We start from the raw sequence: 23,959 nt of genomic DNA, 5'->3' as shown, positions 1-23,959 counted from the left end.
GTATATAAAGGTCCCGGCAAAGGAATGTGTGTGAGTAGAAAGCCTGAGGAAGGAGAGTTACTCAAATTCCTAATCCTAGTGTTTCCTTCATGGTTTTCAGGTCTGCCCAATGAAGAAACAGCAGCAGACTTGCTATGAGTCCATGTCCACATTTTGAGGTTCTCCCTGATCACTTACAGTCTTTATTTTAATTATTTAACTAACTGTCAGATCTATATGAGGGAAGGGAAACACCCTGGGTCTTGAACCCTGCGAGGTCTGGGAGATCCTGAATTGGAGAACAAGGGTTGCAGAGATTGTTGACATATGTGAGTGAGTAAAGGAGAAGAGTAGAAAGATTAGAAGGAAAACAATTGTCCAAATGTGATAATTCACTGGTTAACTTTTATTATAGTACAGTTTTCCTTAGCATGCAGGTACATATTTTAAAGATAAATGCATAGTGTTTAAAAAAAAATCAGAAAAAAATACTTTGAATAGATCGCTAACTGGAAAAGTTATAAAATGGAAGGTTTAGAATGGTTAAATGTTAATAGACACTATGAAGAACTATCACGTGGGGGTTTTTTTCTGAATTACAGCACTGGGAGTGCTGTCTATTATTAATACTACCTGAAAGTTCTGACTGGGAGAACCTGTTTTCAGTTGTGTATAACTTAGACAATACTAGCCATTTGGGCTGTAATTTTCCAAGCCCCATGATTTCCTCAAGTTGATTCATTTGGGGAAATTTCAGCCAAAATTATCTGGCTCTTTTAGGGAAACATGCTAGGAGAAATCAAGTTTTTGTTCATTGCATAAGAGTAGAATAAAATTTGGTGATCTTTCATTTGGAAAGGTCTAGTTTATTCTGCTGTAAAGCAAGGACTGGAAAATTTACACCAAAATAGGAAAGTGACATTTGCCAGGCATATGCTGAAAGTTGGCAAAGCTGTACAAGTCTGAAAAAATCAGTATTACTTTAACAACAAAAATCTGTGGATTGCAGCCTCAGGGAATGTTGAAAGGTCTGATAACATTCAGTACTAACCAAGTAGTAAGCCCCATCTTTTTGGAGATGCAGAGTAAGAAAGGCAGGGAGAGGAAACGAGGCAGTTATTAAGAGAGATGGAAAGAGTATTTGTTCCCTGTCAAACTCCAGCCAGCCTTCACATGTTAGAATACCTTATCCCAGCCTATGTTCCAGCCCTTTCTACAGTCTCCTTTCTTGAGACTGGAGAATAATATAGGAAACTGCTGAAAGAAAGTTTGAGGAACTAGGATGGGCTGTTCTCTGGTGAGGAATGATGGCATGAACCTCGATAGATTTAGAGATGGGAAGAGAGGTATGAAGCACTATAAAGGGGACTCAGATCTAGAGACAAATAGATCCAGCAGTTGGCAATGGTCAAAGATCTGAGATCCAAACAGGGACAACAGGTACAAGGTCAAGGGCACTGGGATTAGGCATTATATAATCCTGAAGGACTGAGACAAGAATGACTTACTGGGATGAGGACACTGGGACAATTTAGACAAAGACAACCATCTGGTACAAGGGATAGACTGATAATTGTAAGACTGGGAAAAACACGGGTTGTAAAGGATGCAGCAGGAGAATTAAATCTGTGGGGGAATGACAGGAAAGCTCATGCCCTCTAGATCCAACATGTAACACAAAGGATTCTGAGAGTCATCGTTCTTCTGCTGTTAGAGACTGTTTTTCAGGTCTATTGGTTACATGTCTTGCACCTCCTGATAGTAGTGCAAAGGGGATGCCAGCTTACTACAGCTGTTACTGCATGACTTCAGGTGATACAGGTGTGTGTTATGTTCCTAAGGATTCCACATCCAATGAGGATCTGTGTGTACATGTGCTGCTGCATCATCTATTCTGTTTGCTCTTTAAGAATGCACTTCACAAGATGCAGTACTGAACAGACGTCATTAAAAAGAAAAGTGAAGGATTTAAAATAGAAGTGAAGGTTTCAAATCAGAAGTACAGTTGGGTTTGCTACAACCTTAATTCTGCAAGTTGTATATTTGTGATAAAATCTTTAGTTACATCATTGTTTGCTGTTTTCCCACAGAATCATGTGCCTCAGTACAGTATAAGATTTGGAAGTTACTCACTTAATAGATGGTTAATCAGTAGTCTTGTTCTGCTTCATTTTATAGCCTTATCCTTGCCTACTGAATGCTCATCAGAACCAACTATAAAACAGAGTTGTTAAGTCTATAAAGAAACTTTCATGATACTCCAGGCTGACAGTAACTGCTTCACAAATATTAATGAATGTGTTTTCAAAACACACCTTCTGTGTGAGCACCTTCTGCAAGTGTTCATGTGTTTTGTGTGTTGAAAGAGAGATTTCAGGGACTCCATTTCTTTAGAATATTAAGCAGTTGCCTTTTGTCCAATGGTTTTATGGCTCATATTAGTGGCTTCCTAGGGAAAGTTTCACCTAGTAGGCTTTGTTAGTGTTTTCAAGGAGCATTGCAGAGGCAGGTCTAGCATCAGACTTTGGTGCAGTTGCCTTGACCAGAAGATCATACATCTTATGTATTTCCTCCAATAAATGCAATTTTAATTTTTTTAATAAGCATGGTAAGGATTCAGTGGATGACCAGACTTACCTGTTTAAAACTCTGATTTCTTCCTGAAGCAGAATTCCTCCAATAGTTTGTGATTGTGCAACAATGTTTGTTATATTCATAATATGTAAAAAGTTTGAATTACAATTGGACTGAGAATTTTAATTTGCACATCCTCACTTTTGTGTTTCTTTCAATTTTAAGGATGTTTCTCCATGGGCTTTTTGAAGGCCAGGCAAGCATAGTGCAGCATTTACAGTATTTTGGGAAGAGGGTGACATCTAGGGGCAGGAAATACATCTTACTTTTTGTGTTTATCTCTTTTTTTTCTTATTCTTTTTTTTCTTTATTTTTTTTTTTTTTAATATATATATATATAGCGGAAAGGTCTTTTAGTTGCATGCCTGTGTCATGACCTGGATCACAGAGGTTACAGCAACAGCTATCTTCAGAAGTTTGATCACCCCTTAGCGGCTCTCTATTCCACATCAACAATGGAACAGCATCACTTCTCGCAGACTGTGTCCATCCTGCAGGTAGGATTATTGCAAATGTATCTCCTGTGAAGTAGAGTCCAGTGGTGGAAATAGGAGTCACATCATTACCCAGTAGATTTTCTGAAGCATGCTTCATTTAATTTGTGGGATTGTAGTGCTTGTTTAGAAGAGTGGAAGTTTTATTACAGCAAGCCAGGTTCCACAATTAGCAACCCAAACATTCAGTAATAGTGCAAAACATATCTTTCCCAAAATCTTGATGTTATAAAAAATATTGTGTATTTGAAGGTCTTTGCTTATGGCCTTCCTTTGGAGCTTTTAGCCTCTGGGTCAATGAGCATTTTTCCTGTGACCTTATGGAATATGGAATGAAAAATCAGTTTCTCACTTACTTAGGTATTTCCAGTGTAATGTGCTTCAACAAAATCTTCAACCATTCTGAAATTCTGAAAAAAACCTCAAGTACTGGCAAAAGTTTGCATGAGGATCTTGAAAACCTGCTGTAATAAATTCTGTGAACATTAAATGTGTGGCATGAAGAAGGAAATGTTAATTTTGCACGCATGAAAAGTTTAAACTTATTTCATTATGTTATCATGTTATTTATGTTATAAAAAAACCTAAATAAGGTAATATTCTGTGAAAGAGAGTTCCTAATGTGAGATAATGTGTCTGTATGTTTAATGAATAGAAAAGTACAAGCAAACATGCAGACACCATTTTTGGGAAATCCAGGTGTGCTACTGACACACAGATATTTTCTAATCAGTGAAAATTTTTTTCATGCTCAGTTAGAGGAGTGAGAAGTCTCACCTATGAAACCACTGCCAGTCCATAACATACTTGTGCTCACTGATTTTAGTTTATCATGCACACGCTCAATGCACAGCCTTACCATGCTACTGTGCCACTAATTCATTGTTAACTTTTCTTTCTTTCTGGTCTTTCAGGGGGAAGATATTTATTTTCTTAAATACCTAATCACCTTTTAGGAAAAATACATATTCTGTATTGTATTCAGAAGCACATCATGTGGTTATGGTTTTAGGTATCCTATACATTTCGTCAGGGAATGGAAGCTTTATCTCTGAATGCTCCTCCATGTGTAATTGAGGAGGGTGTAATTGAATCCTTCAGTGGTGGTATGGCATTAGAGTTTTAGTATTTATTCTTGATGTGAGTTTGTGCACAGTGAGAAAGATCTTCAGTCATTAACACTTCCCTGTCCCACTATGGCTACATGAAGCAGACTTCAGTCATTCTTCAAAAAACTTTTTTCCTGCAGAAATGTAATTGGTGAAAGTCCCGTTTGCCAAGAAGGCAGGGGAACCCTGTTGCTTCCCTTCTACCTCCTAGCCTTGGCTGTCAGTGTGAGTGAAGCAGGGGAAATAGGTGGTCAGGGGTGCAGAGTGGATTCAGACACTGGCTACCCAAATGCCTGTGGGTGGTGATTAGCAGCAAAGGCATGTTAGAACAGCCTTTTGGCCTTGCTGGTTTTCATTTGAATCAAAAATGAATTCCTGGACTGTTACCAAAAAAAGCGCCAACCAACTCACCAAACCCTTTAGGGTTTATCTCAATAGGTTTTAATTTTATGTTAGTAAAGTGCAGTACTTTTCACTGTTTGCAACTTTATAGCTGCTTTGCTCACCCACCTGCAGTTCTAGTGTACACCATACTTACAAATTCTGAGGATTCTATTCACTAGCTTTAGGTCAGCAGGGACAGAATAAAATCTTAGCAGCTGTACTTTGTATGTACTACTCAGAAAGCCTAAGTGACATGCTCAGAAATAGCAGCTTCTGCCAGTACTTAACAGAATCTTTTCTAGTAGTATGAACAGAAGCTGTCATAGTGGTCTTTCTGATAGTGCAGCTTCTAAAGCCTAAACATTAGAATCTAGAATAATTTTAATATTAGGACAAATATCCTGTTCTTGTGCATTAGGCAGCAAGATTGGGAGGGCTCCCCAAAACTTTAAATCATGAAAACTGGTAGTAGTCATTTCCTGCTCCAGAAGTGTTGATGATGGGTTAAAATGTTCTGAACTTTTTTTTTAAACATCATGTTCTGTGATTTAGGAATCTGTCAAAGGAGCATTGAGACATAGACAGATTGTATTTTCTATTTATTATTCCCAATAAGTCTACTTGTCCAAGTAAAAATGTTAGAAAATGGTGTTTACGTTCCGGATGGTGAGAGAAACCAAGTGTATTTGTACCATGGAGGATCTATTTTGAACAAATTATGTAAATGCTTGACAGAAGTCAGGGAAACTTTTTATGAGCTTCAGCCCAAATGCCAATTAAATGTCAAAACACATCTGCATTTGATATATTTTAATAATATTTTCTATTTGTGGATGTGCACACCTTGGCATTGCTGGCTCATTCTTTCTTATTTTTCTCTGATTCCTCTCAACAGTTGGAAGACTTCTGACAAGTTGTTTTCCAAATCTTAGACATAGTGAATCATGTTGACTTTTCAAAATGTGATATAGCTTCATGAGTGATCACAGTATATGGATATTCTCAGTTAAATGAGCAATAATACATAGTGGAAATTGAAAAGAGATAACAGTGGCATGTTGCCAGAACCTCCATAGTGGAAACCACTGTCTTTAGCTCATGAGTCAGTCAACTCATGGTTGAACAAAGCAGCTTTTCCCCTAAATGTTCATATACATTAAAACACTGTAATTAACGTTATTTCTATAGAGAAAATTGCATGAGTAAATGCAGCAATTTCAGGCACATTTCATTTGGAACACTATGAAAACAAAATTATTTTGGTACTTTAACTTGGATATGTCCTTGTGCATATCATGTGTTATAGACAATTGTACTTCAGAGTGAATCAGACACTCAGTTTACCGACTTGGCGATGCAGTACTCTGGATCAGGATTGAATCACAAGTTCCCAAGCTAATACTGTCTGGAAGTACTGTGTCTAAAGTGTTTATAAATCAGAGAAGAAAAAGCTACCATTTTTCTCTATTAATACCTTTAGCTTCAGAAGAAACAGTCCCAAAACCAAATCAGTGGCTTAGTCATAGGTTTCTTGACAGTATTTAAAAGGAAAGATAAAACTGGGAATTTCAGACTGTCAGCATTTGAATTTGCAACAGAAATTGTCATTGGTCTGTAAATCGTTGTAATCTGTCTTGTGAAGTAAAGACTGAAATCATCTCAGAATTAGAGCTTGTGCTTTTTATTGGTTTTTTACTTTTTCATAGCTGGAAGGGCACAATGTCTTCTCCAATCTGAGCTCCAGTGAATATGAGCAAGTACTTGAGATCATCCGGAAAGCCATCATTGCCACAGACCTCGCCCTCTATTTTGGAAATAGAAAACAGCTTGAAGAGCTGCATCAGACAGGAGCATTAAACCTTAAGAACCAAGCACACAGGTAAAGCAGCAAACTAGTATTAGTTCACTATGGCATTAGTCATAGAAAGAAAAACCTTATTTTTTGAAAAGAATTTCTGTGTCCACAGTAATTATATATTAGATTTCTAAGGCCAGCTGTATGTAAAAATCCAAGTATGTAACAGGAGTTTCCAGTATTTTATATTTGCATGCCACTGCCTTTGCTTGTCATCTGCACAGTTCAGTGACAGATCAACTGCAGAGGAAACTTAGGGCAGTTAGGTGGTGGTGGATAAAAGGAATAGTGCAATAATTACTTGGTTTTATTTTTATCTCAGTATTTTTATTATTCTGTCAATATACTTTTTTTGGAAAGAATTCTGGTCAGATCTCAACCCTTGTGAATTAAGAGAGCTCTAAGTTTTAAACATATACAAATGCATATATTCATAAATACATGTCTCTGTATAACCAAAACATAGTGCACCCTGGATTAGAGATGCGTCTAGTAACAGGCTTCATTAAAGTGCTCATGCAGCCCTTCAGAGTTCTTTAATGGAAAGTGGATCCTGTCATTAATCTAATGCAGAGAAAAATTAGAGAGGTGATACGGGAAAATACTGAGTCATGATTCCGATTTATTTTCAAAAGGGACTTTGGTACTTGGGTCTTCTTTCTGAGGAGTTTTACAGGATTTTGTCAGTAGTTTTGAATAAATTAATACAGCACTGTAGGAAGGACACTTTTGAAAAACTTATTTCCCAATATGGAACTGAAACATCAAACCTGAATAAAGCTCAGCATCTTGAAAAGACAAAGATATTCTAGCTTCTGATAATCTCAGAATAAATTTTACCAGAAATCTTGAATGTAGGGTTTATAAAATTTAAACAGGATCACAACTATTTAGTTTGTAGTTGAATATTCTATTGCATTTATTATTTTTTTTTTCTTACCTGCCCTCAAGAATTTTCATTGTAAAGCCACATGTCTGGAGATAGGACATCAGTTTGTAATGTGGCTAAAGAATCCAAGACTTCTAGTTGGAATCTGTACATACAAAGAAATGCCAAATTTGGCCCTTATGGTGGCTGATGAATCCTCTTTCTTAACTCAGGGGAATTGCACTTTGCCATTTATCTATTGATTATATTGTCCATTTGTGTATTTTCCCTGATATTTTTGCCTTTTGGCACAGTTTTTATGACTGCATCACATTGGCGTGCAAGTTAGAAAGTTGTGCGTTTTTTCATGGAATAGGCATTATTAACAAACATGCAGGTGTCCTGAAGTGTCACCTTCTCCACTGGGTGGAAAACCATGATTTCATTAATTTACCAGTTTTCTTTATAAAACTTAGATTCATAAACCATACATTTGAATAGTAGATGAGTGCTAGAAAGGTGTTTAAATAAGACTTCTTTTGCATGTGCCTTGTTCTAATACAGATTATAATCCTCCTGATACTGTTCAATTATTCTGTGAACGGGTTTGTTCGTGTACAGGACAGTTACGTGTAGGATTCTTGTTCCGTCAGCATTAGAATTCATTCCAACAAAACAATGATCGAGTACCTTGAGAAAGATTCAGTAGTTTTTCCTCTTTATGGAGCATGTGGAGCTCTTTAAAGAACAGAAATACAGCCACAGGATATGCCATCTTTTTATAGACTACTGTATTTTCAGAAAATTAGAGGGGCACATAAGTGTTTTAACATGCAGGCATTCTTGCGTAGTTTTGTACATCTAATGTGACTGTACAGAGGATACTTAGTGAACTCTGGTTGCAGACAATGCTACCAGGGGAATACTACAGGGAATATAATACACAATTTGTGTGATGCCTTACCAATGAATTATAAACAAGTAAGGAAGAAACAAGCAAGGTGGGAGAAATTTTGTAGTATATTTACTGCTGATTGAGCTGAGGAAGGGCAGATAAAAACTTTGTAGTGTGATTATTAATTCTACAATTTAATGTCATTTTATTTTAGAGATAGAGTGATTGGTCTGATGATGACAGCTTGTGATTTGTGTTCTGTAACAAAGTTGTGGCCAGTTACCAGACTGACAGCTAATGATATATATGCGGAGTTCTGGGCTGAGGTATGTGCATTTCTTTTGTTTACACTCTTTACTTTATAAATGTAAGTATCCAGGAAGGAAAAACAACCATAAGTATTTTTCAATTGATATCTTAACGTGCTTGTTTTAAAGACTGTTCATTGGTGCACGCATGTGTTTTGTTGTTTAATCCAAAGCTATTTAAAAACCTAAGTTAGTTTCCTTATTTTCAGGCAGTGTTTTTTCTCTCTGTTAAAGATGAATTTAGAAAGTATGTCCTAACGTAAAGTGACCAAGCAACAGAATGCAGAAGAAAATCTGTAAGTTTTGTGAAGGTTGTATTTGTATGCTAAAAAACCAAAATATGAAAACAGCTACCAGCTCAGCTGCCTTGAAACACACTTATAAAGCTGTAGTATGATTCCAGGAAATGCTAAAGCAAATATGACAAACCTTAAAATTGTTCTGATCCAACCATTTGAATCTTCTTTGTGAGTCAGTTCAACAACTGGGTCTCGGAAAGAGCTGGGTTTTTACTGAAATTTACTCCACGGATAAGGTGTACCGAGAATTGAAACAAGGCATTAAGCCAGGCTAATGTAATCGTGTCCATAAATAAAGATGCAATCTCTCATGTATCTTATGCTGAGTAAATGTTCTAACGGTTTAATTCTTAAAAGTGCCAGTGACTACTTGAGGGAAAGGAATAAATTCTGAAGGTGCTGCGTAGAGTTGAATTATACAGTTTTAGAAGATATGCTAATTTTCAGAACTGCTGTTACACATGTGTATCATAAAGTGTTCTTTTCTGTTATGTGCCCCGTGGGAGTCTGCAGAGTTCAGTGGGTTTATTTCTGTTTTACACAGGTTAAAATGGAAATCAGGCCCACAGAGTTGACGTAGCATGCATATAGTGTGGAGATTGTTGTCCTGTCTGTTGCATGTTCATTACGAAATTCAAGATGTGCATGACTTGTGGGTGGTTTTTTATATTTACATGTTCTCATTCTCTTAATTATGAACAGCTCAGACTGCAATAAAATATTTTAAAAATGCAGTGTATAAGGTCAAAGATCTAGTTCAGTACTCACTTTCTAAAATGTCTTCACTGGAAAGTGAGTGTTTTTATGAGTGAGATAATGGAGGTATAATGTTGATGTGCCTCACTGATTACATACTCCTTTGCTTACAAGCAAAGAGACTTTTTAATGCAAATCTTGTGAACTCAGTGGAGAAAGAAGGATCAAACTGATTTTTCCTACTCAACAATAGTGAAGATGAAATTATGGACTTAATTGAGCCTGCCCAGACTTGAACCTGTTTTGTAATCCAAGGATGAGTTAGTAAAGGTAGATCTTGTTATATTGCTACTTCATGAAGCGGAACTAAATTAGAAGTTATTGCCAGAAATTGAATTCTGTAACTGGTGTTTTACTGAATCCTCATTAAGAAGAGGTCAGTTGGTATGTGGCAGAAATTGGGTATGTTGTGATACAGTCAGGATGGCTGATAAATCCAGACACAGGTCTAAACCCTTCTAGAAACTGGAAAGCTGGAGGCAGATATAGGGAAAATCCTGAGAAAGTTAAACCAATAGAAATTTTAGATTGTGTTTCGCTGAAGAAACTGTTACTTAATTGGGAAAAAAGGTTAACTCTTGAATGGTTATGTTACAGTTCTAAAAGTAGCATAGAATGTTGCTTATAATTACTACTTGAGTTCACAATCTTAATATGTTGAATGATTTAATCAGAACGTTTTCATGGTATTTCTTCTTTGTGTAATCATTAACTAAAACAATAACTGCAGAAGAGGTTGCAGCAGTTTTGTGGTATCCCACACTGATTTTTTTCATTGAATGAAGCCCAATATAGCTAATGTTTTCAAGATTTACCTTGATATCACTTCAGCAAGAAGCTTTCCCACAGTGCTACAACTCAAGCAAATTAATATATTTGCTGATCAGTTATATAGGATTACAAGACTGTAGAAGATTTGTCTGCTGTGATTTGGGGGGCGGGGGGGGGGGGGAGAAGATATGAGACACTAGGTAGTTGTTAAACCATTTCTGCGGTATTTTTAAGAGACTTATTATAAGCCACTTATTATAGCCATACTGCAAGTACGATATAAACTTCTTTGCTTAAAATTTAAATTTTACCTATCTGATCATGATTACAACCATGAGGATAGAAGCAGCATTTTTTACAAGTGTATCACATATATGTTCACACATACTTGAACACAAGAAAACACTTGTGTTTCTAGTGCATGCATTTTATCTAGATGTAATGTTTTTTTTATTGTGAGGGTGATCAACCAGTGGCACAGGTTGCCCAGAGAAGTTGTGGAGTCTTGATCACTGGAGATATTCAAAACCTGACTGGACCACCTGGGTAACCTGCTCTAGCTGATCTTGCTGGCATAGCTGTGTGGGATGGACTGAATGGTGCCAAGAGGTCCCTTCCAACTCAAACCATTCTGTGACTCTGTTACCTTTTTCTTTCAAGGTGAAATGGTGAACATAGATCTGAGCTTTGTTCAGTTTTGGCATAATCAGCCAGAAGCTGGACAGCTTCCTCAAAGCTCTGACTTCAAATGTCTCTCGAGCACTGGATGTTATGTTAATCGAAGAGCTTAAAATCATATGATACTAAATGATTTAGCGTTGAGGTTCTTATCACTGAGACAATGGTAGCTGCAGACAGTCCTGGATCAATTAATTGTGGTAGTTGAAATAAATGGGGGAAAAAAAATATATATTTACTGGGGGCACATAAAACCAAAATTTGCCTACAGTTCCTAAATAACAATCCACTGAATTTCTGTGCTTGGAAATGTTACAGGCATTTTTTTTTTTTTAAATTAGCTGAGGAAAGAGGCCTTTCCTTTTGTTTCTTTCAACAGTAAAATGTCTAAAAGAGACTAGATTTGATGATTCTAGCCTCTCTAACTACTTGGATAAAGAAATATGTGATTTGAGAGAATATTAAAGACACCAAAAATTCCTGGTTCCATCTCTTTTTTGATAATTGACCAGGATTCATAGTTAATATGTGATGAGGCCAAATAGTCAAGAGGTTATTGACTTCCAGAAGCCCCCATCCACTCAAAGTAGTTGCAAGGTGGTCAAGCAGAAAGATGCTCTGCTTAGATCAGAATCAATTTATTATATTGCAAACTTCCCTTTGAGTAAAAGTTCCCAAAATCCTCCTTTGAAAGGGCACGTTGGCACTTGAAATGTGGCTTGATAAAATCTTATGAGAAAGGTATAATAAATAGTTGAGATGCCTTCACTAACTGTAGCAGAAAAATAGAACACAAATTTAGGGAACATCCCAAGCTTTCAGATAGCTATACCTCTGTAAGCTGAATCTCACATTAAAGGACACAAATAAACAAATATTCTGTAAGCATATTCCTGCATAAATATTCCTGCATAAACTTTCTCCCTAGCTAAGGTGTATTGGGTCGGTCGGGGACAGAGTTAACTTTCCCCATAGCAGCCCCTCATAGTTCTGGCACTGGCTCTATTGGACATGGGGGAAGCTTCAACCCTGCAGGCTCCTGTTACCAAAACCTCACCACGCAAAACATTGCTACAGCTGTAGTTGCCTTTATAACCTTAAGATTAAACATCTGTGGTGGTTTGAAATGAGGTTGAGACATAAGACTATTGGAAAACTTCAATTTGTTACAGAAAGTAGGCAGCCACTTATGGGTTTTTAAGGAGTAATTTTGCTCAGGCCCAGTATAGTGCTCAGAAATATGTTTTGGCTGTTCTGCTGGTAGTGGGTGGAATATAAGGAGACAGTTTTCTCTTGTACATTACATATATCTGGTCTTTGGATATCCTGCATCATTTCCAGTATTCCTCTTATGAATGCAGAGGAATAACGTACTTAAAGAAGGCTGTTTGACAGGCAGCTTCTTCAAAGCAGCATGGTCATAAAGATTGTATTTTTGACAAAGAGGGCACATTGTATATTCAGCTTTTCCTTGGATGGGTGAGTTGCGTTCTACTGGTCATTGTATTATACTGCTTTAAATGGGTAATGTTTTGAAAGGTGAAACTAACTATGTAGAGAGCAGAATAGAATGAACTGCTTTCTTTGGTTTTATTCTTCTAGTTGCTTTTTATTATGGAGATGCCCTCGGAAACAAGGAAAATGTGTGTATATTGATTCAAAAACTTAATATCCAGCATCTGCTGTTTACATTATCATTTAGGTGAATGTACAGAATGAGCCCCTCCTTAGGCAGTTTTGTGAGTTTGCCTTAGACAGGCACTGTACATAATTTTAAGTTCTGGATTTTTAGACTGACATACAATAAAAGATGGAAATTAATTCAGATCTCAGTAGTCTTGATTTTTGTTTTCCTAATCTCTCCTCTGCCTTTCTCCAGGGTGATGAAATGAAGAAAACAGGTATTCAACCCATTCCTATGATGGACAGAGACAAGAAAGATGAAGTCCCTCAGGGTCAGGTATGAACTCAATCAGTACAATTATACATGTTTATAGTGTTAATAAAACATGGATGAAAAAAGCATTTTACATATTAGTGAATGCTGTATTTGACATTAGGGTATGTGGGCTGTTGAATTTTATGTTCTGTATGCAAAACAGGGTTAACTTTTTTAAGCAGCAGTGGAAAACTTGTTTTCAAATGTTTTCTTAAATGGCAGTGTGCTCTTTGCTGTTGTTACGTTCCATTCTCTGTACTTGTAACTCTAGCTAAAACCACAGTCACCTATGATTTCAAGAGGTGTCAATAACATGTTTTCAGCTTAGGAAGTGGTTGCTTCAGCCCTTAGCTAAAAGGTTTTGCTGTTTTATCCTGAATGCAAGATGAACTTCGTCACCTGTTCCTGGTTAAAATACTCAGATTCAGATTTCAAAATATTTGTGATTCTGTACCAATACTTCTTCATTAGGTTTTTGGATAACTACAAACACTGCTTTTTGTCATTCCTAAAATTAAAACAAAACAAAAAAAAAGTGAAGAGTTTCTTGAGAATAAGCAATAAGGAGTGTATTTCTAAGAGCCTCAGTATTCTGTGTTTCATAGGCTTTGGGTACTGATTTTCCTGTGCACAAATGTGCAGAAATGACCGATTTTATTTATGCTTTCCCTTGGGAAAGTTAGTATTTTGTAAACATAAATTTGAAGGGAAAAAAAGGGTCTTTGAACTAACTTTTTTGGGTAGATGAGAAAGGTAGCTTGTCCTTTGATTATCTGAGCAGAGAAAAATAAGTTTAAGTTGTCCATTGTCCATACATATACATATACATATATATATATAAAAAAGGGGTTTTTTATTTTAGTTGTATCTGATGCTTTAATTGTCAGTAGTTAACACTCACAAAGCATTTTATGAACTCTGAAATGAACAATAATTAAAATAAATTAGAAATGACATCACAAAATCACTATAGATTAATTACTTGGTAAACAAGACTGGAAATTTCTATATTCTGACACTTTACTCCATATGCTTTATCATATTTTAGCATGAAAACTATTACCCTTATTATAGTAAGGAATTAGCAGTTAATTTACTGAATCTGTATGTTTAGTATAAACCTAAAAAGAGCAGAAACATTTTTCTGCATTTGATTTATTTTCCCCCACACTGTATTAGTTATCGTTGGACATCTTGAAAAGTAGAGAGTATTATGAAATGTGGCATTTGTGAAAGAAATGTTAATGAGGTGAAAGCACAGATCTAAAAAAATAAGCTTTATTTTTCCTCTTTAAAACACAGTCAGAATTGTGCCAGCTACTGTCCTCATTAGGTTCTTTTAAACTTTGTGCTCTGTTTCATGCTTCTTAACAGTTTGACAGTAAAATATTAAGCAAAATCGGATGTTAAAAGCCAACTTCAGTAGTATAGTTGTAGCTGTTCTTACAACAGTGTTACAGCAAAATGTGAGATTTAGGACGTATATAATTGCGTGAAAGTAACCATTCCTATATTTATGTAGACACTGAAGAATTTAGAAGCATTATCATCCAATTCCTTGGTCTCTAACAAAAAGCATTAATGAGTATTTTTATGTGGATTTTAATTAAAGAATTTATACCTTGTTTAAATGATGATGTTTAGGAAATGAGGATTTGTATAAACATGTAATCCCTACTTCCGCCTCAAGTATTCATCTTTGATCAGAACAGGAATTGTATTTAGCAATTCCTCTCACCTGGGTGACTGGATCAGTTGGTCTCTCTTGTGCTTTACACCCTTTGCAGCACAGCTCATGTCAGGTGTCTGAGTCTGGTGTCTTCTTTCTGTGGAGCCTGCACTGAGAGTTTGTTCCTAACTCAGCAAACATCCCACCATCTTCTTTTCTGGTCCTCCTTTTGGAACCTGTGAAGAAAATAGCAAACCAAAACTATGCAGTGACTTGAAAGTCATTTTAATAAGCAAGTCAAGCCAGCCTGAGTAATGAAGGGGGAGAGAAGGAACAGTTCATGTGCTTCAGCCATTCAAAGCTTATCCCAGAAATGCAGTTTTCAAGTTGAAAATATAAAGTTTACTCTTACGCACCAAGGTTTAAAACGTTAAGAGAGATTTCTTACTCTGGTCAGAATGTTAAAGATCCATCTGTTAAAGCTAGCTGTGTGTTTAGGATGCACAGTTAAAGAGACAGGAACAATTTATTTCCAAAAAAGAAAATATTTTCTAGTTCCTCTTGCTTATGCATCTTTAAGATATACATACACTGCCATTCCTGCCGTGACTTCAGTAGTTTGCTCATACCCGAGTCAACCCTAGGACTTCTGTCTAGCCACAGCAACATAAAATAAATCTGGAATCATTGATTTGGATAATCCAAACCTTTTACAAAAGGGATTTGTGTGCGTTTGCTCTCAGTCAGAAATGGAAACTCTCAAAGGAATGTTTTTAATTAGCTGGCTTTATTCAAAACTTAAATCCATTGAGCCTTCTAGGGTTTTTCCTCCTAGATTGATGTGCATTTTACTTATAAGTTTTCAGGACCTTAAAAGACACATTTTATTCTGAATACTGGAGTTCCAAAGAGAAGGTTGTTCAGAATATATTGCAGATGAAATTAGTTTGGTTGAAATCTGTTAGGTTTTGCAATGACAACACAATTCTCATTGAGCCAGAAGGTCTAAAGTGTGACTCTACCTAAGGTCCCATTTTAATTTTTGATAATTATGGAGTAATATTCTGTTTTCCAGTGAAATAAAATAGTCCTCATTAAGAATAAACAAACAAGAAAAAGAGCCAACAAGAAAAAACACATAGGAAAAAAACAGTGGTGCACTATGCAAAATAACAATCTTTTTATTGATGAGCAGACATCACACCTGTGTGCAGCCTTGCCTTTTCACTAGCTGCAGTTTCTTTCTGTTTGTTACATCATGATTACTTCAGCTCAGACTGTTGGGTTCTCAGGTCAGAAAATGTATAATTTTTTTTATAGTACAGAATGGATTTGGTTACATAGCAGTATGGGAGGAATCTTTGTACTGAGAGAGGTGAGGACAAGAGTTGCTCTTCTATTTCTGAATAAAGGCCAATGTTTAGGCTGCTAAAAAGAGACTTATTATTAAATGCTTTGGTCACAGTACAGTACATGGTATTTCACTAAAAGGCATTTAAAAACTCTGCCCAGAGAAAGGGATCACAGTGCACTACTGTAACTCTATCATGAGAGTCTGGGATAAATGAGTGATGTTATAATGGATCTGAATTTAACCTGTCATCCTTGCTAATATTTAAATAGCATTTTCTAAAAATTTCCTCGTGTCATGATAATTCAGCTGTGACATGGTAGCTGTCATAAGCTCCTAAGCCTGTATGAATCAGATATCATTAAAGAGGTACTCATTTGATGTTCTCAAAATAGATTTATATGATAATGGTAAAAAAATATCACTGGACCACATAATGAAAACAAATTGCAAACCAGCTATTGATCACAGCGCACACCTTTCAGAAACTTTCCAAAGGTGCAAAGTCCCCACCATCTCAAATAAATTGAACTATGGAATAAATACTCTTGAGGACATCAGATCAATCCAGAATGTTAACCATATTTTGGCAATGCTGCACAACTTTCCTTTTTTTTAAAAAAAAAAAAAATATCATCACAAGAATAATATTTGCAGAAATGGCTCTGCTATCTGCACCTACTTCCTGCCACTGCTGACACAAAAAGCCAGACAGATCCTGAACAAATCAATTGGATAATAAAAGCAGTCATATTATAGAGGCATGTAAGCAACTTGTAATTACCAGAGACTTCACTGTTAATGCTTCATTTTAAAGCTTTTGGATATTAAGAGGACATGCAGCAGTGTGAAGTACTAATGTAAATGGTAATTAAGTAAGTAGTCAACAGCTTTGAGCTAGTTGACTGTTAACTTTCAATGTTACAGTTTGGCAACATTTAACTATTCTTCTTCAATACTTTTTTTCATAGATTGGGTTCTACAATGCTGTAGCCATCCCATGTTACACCACACTTGCACAGATCTTTCCTCCAACTGGGCCGCTACTCCGAGCATGCAGGTGAGTAAATATGCAAGTTTTTGTATATCATGTAGCTTAGTTAAAGAAAAAGCAAACATGCTTTGCAAGTTTGTCTGGAATTGTAGACTTTTAATTGTAGAATTTGCATGCAGATAAACAGAGATAAGCATCGCGCATTAATCTATGCAGAAACCCAGAGGCAATAACTACTGTCTGGGACTGTCCAGTGCAGATCTACAGACACAGCTGGTTAAAATGTGTTTGATGCTAAAAGCATTTAGAGAGAAACTGGTTCAGTGCTTATGTATACCTATCTACGCTGGTTCAGTGCAATCTCCCTGTGTCCTTTTTACTTCAACATGGTTCTCACAACTAAGATTGGCTAGAATTTGGTTTCATTAAAAAAAATGTGGGTTTTGCATGTAGTTTCATTTCATGTCAGAATATTTTTATTAAAAAAGCAGGAAAAGAAAGATCCCTGGAATATTCAGTAATTAGGAGCGTAAGGGTAGTACCACTAGGATGTGGGAGAGGCAAATGTAACTTTGTCCTATCAGTCAGTTGGGACTGTCAGCTTGGGATCTTCTGGAGGAGAGGAGAAGGTCCTTAACTGATTGGCTGCTTCTACCCTGGAATGATGGTGGATCTCTTTGTAGGTAGTTCTGTCCAATAGTTATATCCTGGACCTTAGCAATCTTTCCTGACAAAACTTCTGTTGAAACCAGTACGCTTCATGAAAATGTTCAAGTTACTATTCTCTAAAGAAAAACAGTTAGTTCATAAAATGCCAGCAATCTTTAGTCACATCCAGGAAAAAGAGGCCTGTTTTTCTATGCTCTTACTAGCACCTCTCTCATAATATTTTTTTTTTCCTCTTCTGGTCCTTAAATTCTAGCTTGCATTGAACATTTTATTTGTTCTGTATGGTATATCTACCTACTCTGTCACTTGTCTGATCTTGTGGACTAAACGATCCATGTGAAGTAAAAGAACAGTGCCCACTATATACAATGCCATGAAATGTAACATAATGGTTAGCAAAATAATTTAAATTGCACCCAAACGCTATTTCATATCACTATGAGAAGAAGATGTAGGTCTGTACCAGTGAGACAGAAGACTATCTTACAAAAATCAGTGAGTATCTAGGAGCCATCGTCAATAGTCAGCTGCCTCTAAGGTCCCATTGATGGGTATGGATGTGCAACCCTTAGATAGATATGGAGGGAATACTAAGTAGGATTAGAGATGATACCTCTGTAGTTATTACACTAATGGGGCTATAGCTGGAATCTTGTTTAGCATTTGTGCTTTAAGAAGAGTAGATAAAGACACTAGAAAATAAGAGAAGATTAAGAACTTAAAGAATGTTTTGAGATCTTAGTAGTGAGAGACTAAAAAATCTGACATAATGTATTTAGTTTATCCAAGATAATATCTTTATCGAAATCTGTAACTATCTCCATAGTATGTTTTCTGATTAGGCAAAACTCATTAATTTAGCAGGTAAAGACTACTTGAAGCCCAAAGGTTCAAATGAGGAATATGGCGAATGTCTTTTTTAGCATTTGGAGTAATGCCAGTTGAAGATCTTAAACCAAGGCTAGATATACTTTTTAAAAGAGAGGTAAATGGGATACAGGTCTAAGGCACAGTTAGTGGTCTGAGATACAGTTATGAAGATGAATTTGCCAATTGTCTCTTTTATGCAGTCCAGCTCAGTGATCCTTACAGTAGTGTCTTTCGTCCTTAGAAACTATGAAAGTAACAGTGTCTGGTAAACAATAGGCAGTAATTTTTTGTCCTAAATTGAGTAATGTGGAAGTATTTGTAATTGCATACTTCAGTGGTTCCATCAGTTACAATAAAGCATTCAGTTATTCTCTGTTTTCAAAATGCTGTGGGGTGTCTTACTATCATAACGATATCAGAGTCCAAATCCTGTTTTGAATTTTGGAGTTACAGTACAGGGTAGGAATGTGTACTCCCTGAGTTATGTTGACCTAATATATAAGTGTTGATAATTTGATCACAGATAATTGAATAGTGTGTACTCTGACAAATATGGAAGAGTTGCTTTCAGTGTGAAATCAGAGAACATGAATTAAACTACAGAACTGCTTGTAATCCTTTCAGTCTTTACAAGATCATGAGTCATCCAGCTGCTTTACTGAGAAGTAGTCTGAGATCTTGGAAGTTTTCTAACTTCTCTGTGTAACTGTTGCTTGAAGATACGTTGCTTAAGCTGTGTTGATGACTGAAAGCTAAATGGTCAGTTGTTCGATCCACGTTACTGGAACATAGATTGTGCTTTGCATAACCACGTTTTCTGTCAGAAAGAGTTTTATACTGTTTACATGGACCAAACAGCAACTATTATACCCACTATTAGAAAGGCAGTAATACCACGAGTGTTTCCAGTTACTTGTTTCTACTCAAGCTAATACTGTCAAACTACTTTATAGATGAAATTTTTTCTTTCTTTTGTATTATTAATTTGACAACATGTGGGTGTACTTTTACTTCCCAAATCAGTATCTATATGCTTTTAACGTGAAAATGTCTTGCAGAGTCTATATAATTAATAAATTAATCTCAGCACTGGATGTCAGGAAAGTTCTGCTACTAGCACAATCAAATGAGAAGTCTTAAAAATGCAGAACCGTTTGCATAAGCCTGCCAGTACCTTTGGTAAGAAGTTAGCATTGTTATTCCGCTTAATGTGAACTGAGGCTTAGAGAGGCTGAGTGCTTCAGACTGCACAGCATCTTCTTCGGGAGAGGGTTTTGGAAAGGCCACATAGATATCCAAATGAGGCTTGCTTGCAAAAGTGGCTTGTAATAGTTGATGGTCCATCTTTCAGTACTCAGCTGAGTAGGTTTAAAGGTGAATTGTGGAGTATCAAGCACCCACATACATATGTGGTTTAGATAAAAGGTTCTCCGTGATTCTGAAGATCAAGCACGAACATCTTTTCTAGAGTGGGTTTTTCTGCAAAGGGTGTGATATCTGAAGTAAAAGCCATCACTCCTGGCAGAGATTATATGAACCTTTGTGTTCTAGGAATTATGTTTGTTCATTGGAATTCCAATTACGGTTATAATACTGATACTTCTGAAAGCTACACTGGCACAGTCTCCAGACTGGGCACAGCTCTGTACAGACACAGCTCCCCACCTTGCTCTTGTGCATTCCTTAATTTAGATTGCAATGATGCAGAACTGGGGCATAGATGTGTGGATGGGGATTAAGCTATCTGTAAGACTAAAGAGTTTCCTGAAAATCCACACCCTGGCACAGTCTTCTGAGGAACAGTTAGATAGTTTTAGCTTAGCCTTGAAATTACCCTCTGCTGTCTGTTTGAGGGGGTTGAGGAGGAAGTGTTGAGAGTTCAGACTTTGAGATGCAGAGTAGGAAATCAAGACTACAGATTAATTTCAAACTCCCCAATTATTAAAATACATGTCATTGCAGGGTTTAGGTTACTCCAGAGCATTTCAAATGGCTGATTTTGCACTATACTGGGTTTTTTCCTTTATTTTTCATGGGCAACTGTTATTCAGTGTGATGAGAGGAATACAGCCTCATTCCTGTTTGGTATTGCCTCAGCTGCTGACAGAACCGATTTTGATACCACCCCTTCACCAGCAGTGCTTGTTCTTGGAACGCAGTGTTTAAGCTGCAACGTCCTTGAATTCATTGGAACACAGACACCAGCTGCAAATAATAGTAACAAAAGCAGCCAAGGCAGCATGTCAGCATCAGGGTTTTTATTTTGAGAGTTTTCTGAGAATTTATTCCAGACACTTAGGAGTCGGGACTTCACTTGGAGCACAAAGGCAAACGAATTGTATTATCAACATCTTTAAAAAAAAAAAAAAAAAAAAAGAAGTATCAGTCACTGTTTCCCTGAGGTAAGGTAGCAGCTAAGAATCTAGAAGGTTTTCTTGTCCAGTAATTTATTCCACATTTTTAAATACTCTCTTGTCATTCTATGTAGATCAAAACTACCAGCCACCTGTGTTAGTGTTCAGAATAAGTCCTATGTATATTTTGTAGCCCACATACTCAGTGGGTCTACCAAAGTGGCAAATCTATGATAGTATATTTATTTTAAGGATGAGGTGAACAGATTTAATTTTTTCCTTTATTTCAGACCAAATAATTTTAAACAGTTTTCCATGTGCTTTCAGGTCTCTCAATTCTTGATGAAGTGGATATAATTTAAAAATATTTTGGCTGCAATTCTCCTCATTACTTTCCCAGTTTTAGGAAAGGGACCTAGAAATAGTGACAGTTCAGTTTTTTCTAATCCTTAGTGCCTGAATGTATTAGCTGAGATTCAGTGCCATGTTAACGCTGGCTTCATGACTTCCAGTTGGCCTGGAGCAGTAGCAGAGCAGTTTTCCATCTGTCTGCAGACAATGGTGTAGGTGTTCCCCTAGAGGGCATCAACTTTCTTTGGCAGACTCCATCAGATCCTGCCTTCTCCCATACCCAGAAAATGCAGCATTTTCTTTACTTACCTGTTCTCTGTGCTTTCAGCTCATTATTTGGTGTTTTATCCACTGTTTCAAGCAAAGCTGTGCCATAAAAATCAAAAGAGCTCTGCTACATAAATTCTGATGTAATACAATGACATAGCATGTAAGACCTTAGTACTTTTACCATCCTGTTTGTTTACTGAAGACTTCTAAGAACTGTTGTTTTAGTAACTAGATGTCTGACAGTATGAAATTGAAACAGCTTGCCCTTTTTTCTCTGTATTTGAAGACTGCCAGATCTGGCCATATGTTGCATTTGTGGTCCACTATTGGACATCATCAACACAGACTTCCAAGTCACTGGAGTGGTATTACTGTGTACAGCAAGTAAGATCACGCGTCTGTAGCCCCTTCAGATCATTTGAACATTACCAACTTGATTTCCCATTATTTTATGGCTTGTGAACCAAAATTTGGGCTTGAGAGTTGACCAGAATGTGAGACACTAAAAAAAATTTCTGTCTTGAGGAAGGGGTACTCTTTAAATGTAGTAGGTTGATAGTAGGATCACCATATTAGTAACTGATACTATGTTGTTGGCGTACAACATTTTATAGACTGGTGAGCAGCCCATATTCAGGAGTTTCAGAAAGCTTAATGCACTCCTGTGGTTTCCAGTAAAGGAAGTTTCCTGGCGGAAGTCCCAATCTCTGGTGGTTTTGAAAAGGGCCAAAGGATGCTGTGGTAAAATCTCTGAAGTCCAAAGTGAGGAAGGCTGCTTGTCTTCAGGCTGCTGTTTCAGAATCTCTGCAGACATGTGTCTCTTGGGTCACAGCTGGGTGTTCTCTGCAGCCATGAGGGCTAGAAATTTTTAATGGAAGCAGGTTCTAGCCTCTAGCTTCAGGGCTTATTCTGGGGAAGGTATGCCATAGACATATCTAGTGAACACATATACGAGACACCCAGAATTACAAAATGGTATAACTTAAGGTGAAAGATGAAATAATGTAAAGGTGATAAAAGCTTGATGATATACAGGTACTTACATACAGCATAGAGCTACATCTCCAAGTACAGTACAGCAAATGGTGTTGTTAAGAGGAAATCCTAGTAAAGTTATGAACAGTGCTTTACCTCTGACTTTTTTGCATCTCCAGGGACAATCTCAGCCAGTGGGAGAAAGTAACAAGAGGTGAGGAAGCTTCTATATGGATTCCCTCCCAGTCCCTTGCTCCTGGGACATCAGACTCACTTCCTGTGAAGATTGATGACTGAACAGCAGCAACAGATTGCTTTAACCCAAAAAGCATCCCTTCTTGTTTTGGGCGTTGTTTTTTGTTTTGTTTCATTTTTATTTGAAAAAAAGAAAAAAAGAAAAAGGAAAAAAGAAAAGCTACAAAATGCTGAGAAGCAGATCTGCCTAGGAAGGTAATACCCGTGGAGTTACCTCAGCTAAATGATTCTGGCAGCCGATCTCCTGACATACACCAGTGACACAATGTGAACAGAGGGAAAACGACAACCCAGATGTTTAGGAATCAGCTATCAAAAGAGAACTTACAACTTGTGAATATAAAAGACTGGCCTTATCTCATAGGCTACATTGCTGAGGCCTTAATTTAAAACTGACTGGGGGGGGGGGGGGGGGAATTTAGGGGGTACTTCTAAATTGTATCTTTCTAGTAAGGGTTTCAATGGTACTTTTATTATACCGTACTGTGGCTGGCTTTAACACCAGTGTCACTTGGGAGTTCTTGGCTATAAATAGAACAATATACCCATTGCTATTGTGAATGTTTATGTGTGATCTACTTGTAATCAGTTTGAACTCCAGCAGAATCCTTGGAGACAATAATTCATGCTTAGGTTACAGTGAATTCTCTTGCTGCAAAGTAAAGGAAAACCAACATTCAGGTTGAAATTTTAAAGTACTTCATTAAGCATCGTGATGCAAATTGTCTGTCACTCACAAGGCAAATGTTGAAAGAACTAGTGATGGTGCTTTGTTCTTCAGAATAATTTATAAACCTAGAAAACTCCTCCTTTAAAACACTGGAAGTACTGAGTATTTATCTCTGCTATGAGAGAGAATTTCAGGTTGGAGTTTTTGTATCCATAGTGGCAGAAGTATCAGATTAAAATTTAAATGTGACAGCAAAGATTTCCTTGCCTAGCTCACAATTAAGTAAAGTCATCATTTTTGTTTCTACCTGCTGAGTTGTATTTTAAAAGGTATTAGACACATACCTGAAGTATGTTATCTGCTGGGAACAAAAGCCTTGTCAGAAGAGTCAGGTCTGATAAGAGCAATTGTGGTACCATCACAATAAATCAAAAATGTTTTTGTATTGACTAGCTTTTGTGTTGCACAGTAACACTGCATGTCTTCTACTGCTCTTTTCCCCCATCCCAAAATGAGTGAAATTAGGAAACTTCTCCATTTGTCTGTTTGCTTTTTTCCCCTA

At 36.8% G+C, this 23,959-nt stretch overlaps 1 protein-coding gene across 2 annotated transcripts in view; it reads left to right on the top strand.

Annotated features, from left to right (window-relative positions):
• Positions 1-23,102, top strand: part of PDE10A (phosphodiesterase 10A) — a 379,155-nt gene extending 356,053 nt beyond the window's left edge. For both annotated transcript variants that reach the window (XM_074924896.1, XM_074924887.1), the window contains exons 17-22: positions 2,955-3,110; positions 6,307-6,479; positions 8,433-8,544; positions 12,910-12,990; positions 16,961-17,049; positions 22,652-23,102. In XM_074924896.1, the coding sequence (XP_074780997.1) occupies positions 2,955-3,110; positions 6,307-6,479; positions 8,433-8,544; positions 12,910-12,990; positions 16,961-17,049; positions 22,652-22,769 (729 nt within the window). In that variant the 3' untranslated portion in view covers positions 22,770-23,102. The remainder of the gene's footprint in view (positions 1-2,954; positions 3,111-6,306; positions 6,480-8,432; positions 8,545-12,909; positions 12,991-16,960; positions 17,050-22,651) is intronic.
• Positions 23,103-23,959: the final 857 nt, after the last annotated feature.

The sequence above is a fragment of the Athene noctua genome, chromosome 1, assembly GCF_965140245.1.
Source record: "Athene noctua chromosome 1, bAthNoc1.hap1.1, whole genome shotgun sequence".
Lineage (NCBI taxonomy): Eukaryota > Metazoa > Chordata > Aves > Strigiformes > Strigidae > Athene > Athene noctua.
This window is presented reverse-complemented; position numbering and strand designations above follow the sequence as displayed.